Raw genomic sequence first — 10454 nt, 5'->3', positions numbered from 1 at the left:
GGGGGGGGGCTTTTAATTCCAAAGGCCAAGGAAATGTAGTAATTAAAGCAAGGTGACAAAGTATAAGAGCGCCAAATTCTGTGTAAGGACACATGTTGTGTTGGTGGATGGGTCAAATAAACACAGGACTTTCCAATAGGAGACCGGGTTATTTAGTCCTTGTGGTTGTGTTATTTTTTAGTTTTGTATATGTTTTAGCCCTGGGTTGCTCCCTTGTCTTGTCTCTTGCGAGTGTCTGTATGTTCTGTTTTATTTTGATAGTCTGGGTCTTGTCTGTAGTTTAACTTCCTGTGTTTTCCCTTAGGAGACCGGGTTTGTTTCCTGTGATATTAAGGTTAGTCCTAATTTTCAGTAGTTTTTACGAGACTCATTTGAAGCTAATTGATCAAAAAGGGGCTTTTTGGTCATTCAATTACAAAAAAACTACAATTACCAGTATTCTTTGTTTTACCAGGGAACCACGATGACGTCACCTGATCTCTGGAACACCCTGGAGGACCTGACAGAGGAACAGTTCAAGCACTTCAAGTGGTTCCTGAAGCAGGATGAAGTCCTGGACGGCTTTTCGGGTATCTCAGTGGCTCGGTTGGAGAAGGCAGACCGGCAGGACACGGTGGACCTGATGGTGCAGAACTATCAGGGTCCCGGAGCTCTGAAGGTCACCTTGAAGGTTTTAGAAAACATCAAGAGGAATGATCTGGCACAGTGTTTGTTACAAACCAGCTCAGGACCAGAAGGTAAGTTGAGGGAAGATAAAAAATAATCTCCAGAAAACAAAAGGTTTCCCATGCATTGTATAAATGATTATGTAAAGTTTTAATAAAAACTATGTCACGAGCCCATCGTCAACATCGGCATATTTTAAAGGTGCTTAACGTTTTTATTTAAACTAGATTTGTTGTCACATATACCAATCACCTGTCCACCTGCACCACGAAGCATCCACATACAGAGCACCTTTAAAGGGTCGTATCGGATAAAATAAAGTGGATTAAAAACTAAAATCCTGATTGGTGTTTGCTCACTTTGATGGAAGAAGCTCCACTCTGTAAAACCACGGTACAATCCAGAGTGGTGGGAGTGTTTTTGTAGTCCCCACAACCCCAGACAGAGAGACACGTCTACTCTCTAGTGGATTGCGTCACATCAATTTCTCCCAGTTTGGCTTTCGTGTGTCTAACATCAATAATTAAAGCTTGTAAACCTCTTGAACCAGAGCATTCAGTTCTGAAAAAGTAGCTACGGAAAACTAAAATGGGCCAAATTTAGTGGTCCACAGCTGTTTTGTTAGATACATATTTACTTACCTTTGAGGTAAATAGAAGTATGCAATTGGACTCAGCAGATACCCAATATTAGGACCTGGATTGAGTTTAGGGCCAAGAAACTCATGGGACACAACTAGTTAAAATAGCAATGGACACAGTAAAGAAAACAGAGCGCTGTTCTGTAAGACTGACCAGATGTTTTTGTGTTCTGCTTCGTTTTAGACCCCAAAAGCCATAACTCGGTTTCTCTAAATACTGAGTATGGAAGAAAGAAGGCAAAGCTGGGGGCCACAAAGGCTGAAATTAAGCTGAAGATCCAGGAGAGACGGATGAAGATCTGGGAAATCAATCGCTCTGTGAAGTTCAGTAGTAAATCTGCAGAAAAGCACATCGCAGACAGCGTGCAGGCGTTTGCCGTTTTGCAGCAGTCGGTCGAGAGCAGTCTGGCTAACCTCATCGACGCAATCGAAGGAAAGCGGGAAACGACACGGATGCAGGCCGAAGGGTTCGTTCAAGAGCTGGAGCAGGAAATCTCCGAGCTGACGAAGAGATTAAATGAGGTGGAGCAGCTCTCACGCACCGAAGACCACGCTGACTTCCTGCAGAGCTTCTCTTTTGTGAATGCTCTTCCGCCCAAGAACTGGACAGAAGTCAGCATCCCTCCACCATCATATGGGCTATCTGTGGGCACCTCTGTGAATCAGCTGGTTGAAATAATTGCACAAGAGAAGGAGAAATTGATAAGTAAGGCCAAGCTGAACAGGGTCCAGCAGTTTGCAAAGGATGTGACTCTAGATGCTGATACAGCGAATCCCTACCTCATTTTGTCCAATGACGGCAAAGAGGTTTACTGTGGTGATGTGGAACGAATCCTCCCCGACAACCCAGAAAGATTTAAACCTGCTCTAAATGTCTTGGGAAAGCCCGATTTCTCCTCAGGGAGATTCTATTACGAGGTTGGGGTTAAGGGGAAGACTTCCTGGGATTTAGGTGTTGTCAAAGAGTCAATCGACAGGAAGGGGTCCATCTCAGCAAGCCCCGAGAACGGCTACTGGACTATATGTTTAAGGGAAGAGGAGAAGTACAAAGCTTTTGGTGCCTGTCTCATTGTGAATAGTCCCCTTAAGAAGGTGGGCGTGTTTGTGGATTACGAGAAGAGTGTAGTCTCCTTTTATGACGTGGATTCTGCAGACCTTATCCACAGCTTTACAGACTGCTCCTTCACTGAGAAACTCTACCCATTCTTCAGTCCCGGTTGTCGTTATAATGGTAAAAACTCCACCCCTCTGATCATTTCTCCTGTCAATGACATTGACTAGATTTGATCGATGATCCACTTGAAAATGGTTCTGCAATTTATGGAAGATAATTTAAACGTCTCAACTGTGATATTAGTGATGTTACAACAATGTAGGAGATGAGGGAAATGCTTTGAAACCTTGTAGTACCCCTTTGTGCCACTAGATGGTGACACTTCTTCTCCCATGTGCATATGATAAATACGGTACAATAAAGCAACTGTGGAAGCATCTTTCTTGTCTTTGTTGACTTTCCAGGTGAGCTAGTGTTGATATCAAATTGTCTCACATTGCCAGCTCCCACCTGAAATTACATCAGATAGTACGTGAGGGTCACCGGGGGACCCCAGGATCAACGCCAGGCTAATAGAAAATGTCAAATAAACTGAATGGTCCCTGTGTGTGTGTGTGTGTGTGTGTGTGTGTGTGTGTGTGTGTGTGTGTGTGTTTCAAATTCAAGAAGCTTTATTAGCATGACCATAGTGACATACAGTATTGCCAAAGCTCATAAACAGGGAGACATTGATCACATTTACATCAACAATAATAACAAAAACAAAGCTGATGCTATCAGCATCAACATGACATTACAGGTGTGGGTGTGTGAAGGGGGGGAGGGGGTCTCTCTCTCTCTCTCTCTCTCTCTGTCTCTCTCTGTGTGTGTGTGCGCGTGTGTGTGTATGTCTGTCTCTCTCTCTCTCTCTCTGCAGAGGCCTTAATACACCTGTTTGCAATGCAACCAGTCTAATTGTAAGCAAGGGCGCATAACGTTGCAAATATATGGGTTAATTTATTTGTAAATAGTTTGTATAGAATCAGTAAGGCGGCACATCTTAAAACCATTCAGGGACGTGTCAGTGATAGTGCCTGAATACTTGCTGTGAGGTGGAGCCAACGATGCTTCCCTGACTGGGCTTCAGCTGACAGGCCGGGCCAATTCCAGAAACTTCAGAAACAGGAAACCACAATTACTGTGTGATGTAATTCCAGCACTTTTGTGTATGAAATGTGCAATATGAATAAATCTGCCTGTCCTGCCGGTTTGGCTGCTAGCTTAACCAAAGGAAGCAGGCCGGATGTTTATCAGCAACAACTGCAGCAGCATTGGTAGCTGATACAGGAGGGGGTCCATCCATCCATCCATCTTCACCCGCTTATCCGGTATCCGGTCTCGGGGGCAGCAGCTCCAGCAGGTGACCCCAAACTTCCCTTTCCCGGGCCACATCAACCAGCTCCGCCTTGGGGGTCCCGAGGCGTTCCCAGGCCAGGTTGGAGATCTAATCCCTCCACCTAGTTCTGGGTCTTCCCCGAGGCCTCCTCCCAGCTGGACGTCCCGCCACCTAGTCCTGGGTCTTTTCCCGAGGCCTCCTCCCAGCCTTGACTCCCTCCACCTATTCCTGGGTCTTCCCCGAGCCTCCTCCCGCTGACGTCCCTCCCACCTAGTCCGGGGTCTTCCCAGAGACCTCCTCCCAGCTGGACGCCCTCCACCTAGTCCTGGGTCTTCCTCAATGGCCTCCTCCCAGCTGGACGTGCCCTCCACCTAGTTCCTGGGTCTTCCCAAGGCCTCCTCCCAGCTGGACGTCCCTCCACCTAGTCCTGGGTCCTTCCCCAGACCTCCTCCCAGCTGACGTCCCTCCACCTAGTCCTGGTCCTTCCAGGCCTCCTCCCATCGGGACTCCCTCCACCTAGTCCTGGGTCTTCCCAGCATCCTCCCAGCTGATTCCCTCCAACTAGTCCTGGGTCTCCCCGAGGCCTCCTCCCATCTGATGATGTCCCTCCACCTAGTCCTAGGTCTTCCCGAGTGTGGATCGGTCTCTTTTGGGGAATAATCTGTGGTTCAAACGCCGCCTGCCTTCCTGTCTCATCTCTGCATTTGGGTCCTCGACTCCGTCACGTGCAACATAACCAACATTATCCAACATAATCCAAGCATCAAAACAAGATCACAGCAGAATGTTGGTGGCACAAATATTTATTTTTTTAGACATTGTAAATAAAAAAACAATTGTTTTGCCTTATACATTTGTTTTTTAAAGCAGCTTGTAAGTAACATGAAATCCTGCCGTGCCTGATACACATATATATCCAAAATAATACCGTACTGAGACTAAATATTTACTCAGTAAATATGGAAAATTCAAAATAAACATAAGTGCTTTTTCAGGATCTCGTCACTTATATTTACCGATCACATTACCTTTATTCCTCAGGTGCAACAGAAACAAAAACAGACACATTATACTGTATTGTGAACAACTAAAACATTTTAGCTTTTCTTCTAAACATTTGTTTTTTTCAACTGAAAACTGTCACACATGAAGTTTCAACAGCATAAACGTGCCTATTCTTACAGATTGAGACTTGCTTTTGTACAACAAAAACTTACAAAATAACTTACTGAAATAACTCAGTATATACTGACATTCAAAACAAACTTAATGTTCTTTTCTTAGGATTTAGTCAGATATATTTACATATTACATGTTGTACTTTTAAGTGTAAGTATAGAAGAAAAAATTGACACTTCCTGTATTGTGAACAAAATACAAAATGAAGACTTTTAGAAGTCTGTAATGTAAAATGTGAGACTAACACATGAAGCCTTAACAGGATAATAAGCTTGTTCTCAACTCTTTCACCCCCTTCTTACATAATTCTTTTGAACAATGCCTACAAAGTTGGACATTTTTTGTAAACAACTGATACAACACAGGACAAAACGTCAAGGTCTTTAGTGCCTAAACAGACCTGTAAAAACCAAAACTTGCTCCGGTTCAGCTTCAGTACGCTCGGCTGAAATGTTTGTTGACTTTGAAAACTGAAATGTAGACGGTGAGGCTGATGAGGAAGAACTGCTTCTGCTCCTTGAACCAGACCAGCTTCATCTTCACCCGACCGTCCGAGTCTCTGAAGTCCATCAGAAAGTGCTCGCCGCTGTAGTCGGAGGACTGCTGCCTCTGGGCGAGCCGGATGGAAATGGGCGAGCTGACGCACCAGAAGGGTTTCTGGAACTCGTCGAGCAGAGTCAGCGATACGATGCAGAAGTTCTACGCAGCGCAGGAAACAACCATCAGAACGGATGTAAAAATAAGGGATGAGGAGCCTGTTTTCCCCTTAAAAACTGAGCCATAACTTGAATTACTTTGCTGAGTTGTCAGTAAAAAACAAAAAAACACCTGATGTCTACAACCACAGTGAGTGGCAGGTTTGCCGGCTGAGTTATCATGGTGATGTAGTCTGGGTCACTAGGTTTAGTCTGGGTCACTAGGTTTAGTCTGGGTCACTCGGTTAGTCTGGTGGGTCACAAGGTTAGTCTGGTGGGTCACAAGGTTAGTCTGGTGGGTCACTAGGTTAGTCTGGTGGGTCACTAGGTTAGTCTGGTGGGTCACTAGGTTAGTCTGGTGGGTCACTAGGTTAGTCTGGTGGGTCACTAGGTTAGTCGTACGATAGAAGTGCTCTTACCGGACATTCACTCCGCCGCCGACTTGAGCGTCTAAAGTTCCCCAAATCTCAGTTGACAGCTCATATCAAATACCAATATTGTATTGATACATCTCTAGTTCTACTCTCCGTGCATACATTATTTCATGTGCAGCTAGCCCGTGGATGAAATTAAAGCTGTATGTACGTTGGCTTGAACACCAACGCCATCATCTACTCCGCTAAAATGGAAAGGCTCATTTATGGAAAGGAAAGGAAGTCATTCATCTTCAATGGAAGCGTCTCTCGGCTGCAGGGAGCGGCAAATCTGTCGGCGTCGCATTTTGAGCGTCAATCAAAAAGTTGACATTTTTCAACTTTATGGTAACGAGCTATGACGCGGTTCAGCGGCTAACGCCAGCCGCCAATCGTAATATAGACGTCCTCCGCGCTGGCTGATCCCGGAGAAACATACGATGTGAACTTTGGTTCCTACCGAAACATTCATTCTGAGGACAAGCTCATAATCGGCGTTGCTAGGTTACCTATCGTTTATAATCTAACGTTGTTTGTACATAGTGACCGGTTAGCGTTAGCTGCCGGTCACATGGTTTCTAATGGTCCCCTCACAGTGAGTCCTGCACGGGTCACTAGGTTAGTCTGGGTCACAAGGTTAGTCTGGGTCACTAGGGTCACAAGGTTAGTCTGGGTCACTAGGTTAGTCTGGGTCACTAGGCTAGTCTGGGTCACTAGGTTAGTTTGGGTCACTAGGCTTCAGTCTGGTCACTAGGTACTGTCACCTAGTTAGTTCCGGTCCTAGGTTTATCTGGTCACTATTAGCGGTCGACTAGGATCCTGCTAATCGTCTGGGTCACTAGGCTATAGTCCTGGGTCACTAGGCTGTATTATTTAGTCTGGGGTCCTAGGTTAGTCTGGTGGTCACCTAGTATTAGTCTGTGGGTCACTAGGTTAGTCTGGTGGTCACTAGGTTAGTCTTGGGTCACTAGGTTAGGGTCTGGTCACTAAGGTTAGTCTGGTCCTAGGTTAGTCGGGGGTCCTACGTCGTCTGGGTAGCTCGTCTCTGGTAAAGTTAGTCTGGGTCGACTAGGTTAGTCTGGTTCACAGGAAGTTAGTCTGGGTCACAAGGGTGTATAAAACCACATGAGATCCTTAGTTGTAGTTCTTGGGTCACTAGTTTAGTCATGGGGTCCCTAAATTAGTCTTGGGTCCCGTGAGGGTCTTAGTCCTGGGGTCCCTAGGTCTTAATACTGGGTCACTAGCTTAGCTGGGTTCACTAGGTTTCGCTTTTAGACGTTATACAGTAGCTAAAAACGGGTGTCAGGCCCAAAAAGACTAATACTAAAAGTAAGTAATTAAAGACTGGTAGCATGGGATCTGGAAGGAAAGAAACTCCTCGGGCGGAGTTAAGGGGGGTGTCAAAATTCGCTTTCTCACATCTGGTGCCGCAACACAGGTTCTGTATCTGAGTGTCGCGCGGTTTCGGTTTCCATACCGCATGTATTACAGGAGCCCAGGTTATGGGAAAACCCATAAAACCTGGAGCGAAATCACAAAAGTAGGGGGGTGTACACTATGATAAGGAAGGGATAGATATGTTAGGTTGATATTAACATTCCATGCGCGTGGGCAGTGCTGTTAGCAGAACACGCGGGCAAACTGGCTCAAGGCCGAATGACGGTTTGAGGGTGTGTTGCGGTTCGGGTGTCAGTGTCTGTGAGGTCTCGGGCGTGTGGACAACTGTACCTCCACGGCGCCCATTCCCAGAGTCCCCGCTCAATTCCAGGGCATCCTGATGGTTCCCGGACGCGGAAACCGGGGTGCTCGGACATGTTGGTCCGGTGGATGCCCTCAGCTCCACCTTGCCGATGTCATCGTTTACTGATCGGCAGCAACGACATCAAACTATTTGAGGGCTTTAACCAGCGCAACCGGAGAGCCGTCCAGTTATAATCACCATGAAATGTCCTTAGTTTTCACGTGTAGTTACGTTGTAACTACCAACTCCAGTCCCTTAAAGGGACCAACAGAAAAAGGGACGCAGCTCTCTTTGATTCCTTGTCAAATTATAAAATACTTTAAAAGAGTACCATTCCATATTATATATATAATTATTCTATATATATATATAGATATAGCTATATCGACGATATAGTATATACACACAACATGTCCACACACACACACAATAAGAACAAAAAAAGAGAAAAGCCACATTAAGTCCAACTCTATATCACACACCACACAGCACGTCCAGTACACAAATTCTACAGTACCCACCCATAATATAAGTACACTCATCTATATACACACATACAGTACACAAATATGACGTACACACACACACACACTATGTACACCTCATTATACAAGGCACCGAGCACACATTATAGCATATAGTACACTCATATATACACCGCACACACACCACACACACACATTACAGTTCCCTCATATATACACACAACACGTCAGTCCAAATATATACAGTACACACACACACATATATAGACCTCCTATATACACACAACACTACCCAGCTCCACAACATATTTATGCACAGAAGCGTGTACGGGAGGCGCGATTTTCTACACATATTATTCACGGTAGCGAGCGATACTGAAAGTCAAAGGAGGAGGTAAACACACAGGACCGTGCTAACACAACCTCACTAGCGCGGGTGCTTCCCAAACCCACTCAGGCACACCCACACACACCACACACCCACAGCAGCTACACACCCACACCAACACCAGCCCACTGACACACACCAACAGTTTGTGCTACTGCTAATCTGGGTTCAGTACTTTCTATTGGGGTCGGTGCGGCTGCGTTAGCACTGGGAGGCTACATGTGTCCATGAGGGTCTCATTTACAAACACAAACCATAACCTGCTCTGATGCATTTATGCAATCTATCTATCTAGGTCGAGTTTATCTATAGAAATCATTTAATATATCCTAGTATTATAAATCGGGGAACCTTTTATCGGCTTCCAGATTGCTGACCTGCGGCGTGCTGCAGTCCTTCGGAAATCGTTGGTGCTCTTACGCGCAGCTGTTATTAATTAATCTGACTCGTAGTGGATGATCTTAGACTGAAACGCGATTCCGTGGCTATGTAGATCGCTTGCGGAAGTGTCCCTACATTATCTTTCGGCGCCGGGTTTGTGCATGCACGAGAGTGCAGCCGTGTAGCCGTAAGGGCAGAAAACCGAAACCGCGGGTCTGAGTACTCGGACGGTGCGGAGGCCCTCCACCGCTCGGAGACGGCCTGCAGGAGGAGACAGACGGACTTACGAGCACGAACACATTACCAGAGTGAAATTAGGAACGCCTTATTTAAAGGAACGACGCCACAGTTACTATAGGTCCATCAACAAGCTTGCTCATCAAGTTTACAATAGGCCTGCTTTGAGTTGACTATAAGAGGAATAAATTACCTCATGTTTGTGGTTGGGGAACGAAGGTTTATATTAATCAGCCTTATTTAGTAAAATGATTTTACGATCCAACCTTTAAAAAGTTCTCAGCAAGTATAGAGTGTTCGAGTTATGTGACAATATAACAACGATATGGCAATTGCGGTGTCCTTAAAGCAGGTTTGTGTATTTTTTGGGATTTACCTCATTCTTTCTTTTTGTAACTACGCATGGTCTGCAAATAGAGTCGAGAGAGAGAGAGAGAGAGAGAGGAGAGAGCAAGACGAGAGAGACAGCGAGAGAGAGCGAGCAAGAGATCGAGAGAGACAGCGCGAAAGAACATCGAGAGATAGGTGAGAGAGAGAGAGAAGCGAGCAAGGAGAGAGAGTGAGTGAGGGGCTGAGGAGCGAGAGAGCAAGCAAGACCACAGAGAGAGAGGCAGGAGTAGCGTGCACCGATAGAGAGCATAAATAACGACAGAGAGAGAGAGAGAGTAGTAGGGATTAGATGAGAGAGAGAGAGAGAGATAAAGTAGAGATAATAGATATGGAAAACAACTGACGCCAGACTGTATCCCCAGCAGGCACTCTTCTCCACCAGGACTTGAGGGAAAAGTTGTGGAAGGCAGACTTGCCAGGGATGAGGCGATACGTTAAGTGGTTAGACCTGTGTTTCCCCTTAATAAACAAAACGAAGGGAGAACAATTGTGAAACCAAGGAATGTTTCGTCATTTAAAAAAAACATTGTCTGTTATGCTGGCTAGCTGCAAGCAAGTGGTACGCCCTCATACGTCTGCTTGCTGACTGGATGCCTCTAGGTCCTACTAGGTACTTGTCGGGCCCTCGATACTCTGCCCTGCCTGGCTAACGTGATATCGCTTACCTAGGATACTGGGGATGGGAGTGTCAGGTAGCCCTCAGGGACGCTTCTCCTGACTGGCAGTAGTCCGTTACCTTCCTAGTACTGTCAGGACCCTCACTCTCTGCTTCCTGACTGGCTAAATGAGTCCTTACCTAGGTACTGTCAG

General features: G+C 45.8%; 2 protein-coding genes, 1 long non-coding RNA gene and 1 pseudogene across 19 annotated transcripts in view; 1 reads left to right on the top strand and 3 right to left on the bottom strand.

Moving 5' to 3' along the window:
* Positions 1 to 448, bottom strand: part of LOC116673023 (uncharacterized) — a 20214-nt gene extending 19766 nt beyond the window's left edge. Inside the window, exon 1 of the long non-coding RNA XR_004327710.1 lies at positions 434 to 448. This is a non-coding gene — a long non-coding RNA (uncharacterized LOC116673023). The remainder of the gene's footprint in view (positions 1 to 433) is intronic.
* The window catches only part of LOC116673010 (pyrin), a 6098-nt gene extending 3373 nt beyond the window's left edge, over positions 1 to 2725 (top strand). For 2 of the 3 annotated variants that reach the window (XM_032505091.1, XM_032505090.1), the window contains exons 2-3: positions 455 to 737; positions 1491 to 2725. In XM_032505091.1, coding sequence (XP_032360982.1) covers positions 464 to 737; positions 1491 to 2587 — 1371 coding nt within the window. In that variant the 5' untranslated portion in view covers positions 455 to 463 and the 3' untranslated portion in view covers positions 2588 to 2725. Of the gene's footprint in view, positions 1 to 304; positions 335 to 454; positions 738 to 1490 lie in introns of all 3 variants that reach the window. The other variant, XM_032505089.1, reaches the window with a different exon arrangement.
* nrcama (neuronal cell adhesion molecule a) overlaps positions 1 to 10454 on the bottom strand; it is a 1100153-nt gene that overhangs the window by 702185 nt on the left and 387514 nt on the right. The gene's annotated exons all lie outside the window — the stretch shown is intronic.
* Positions 4525 to 10454, bottom strand: part of LOC116673009 (F-box only protein 15-like) — a 17578-nt pseudogene continuing 11648 nt past the window's right edge.

Source organism: Etheostoma spectabile, chromosome 23 (assembly GCF_008692095.1).
Source record: "Etheostoma spectabile isolate EspeVRDwgs_2016 chromosome 23, UIUC_Espe_1.0, whole genome shotgun sequence".
Taxonomy (NCBI): Eukaryota; Metazoa; Chordata; class Actinopteri; order Perciformes; family Percidae; genus Etheostoma; species Etheostoma spectabile.
This window is presented reverse-complemented; position numbering and strand designations above follow the sequence as displayed.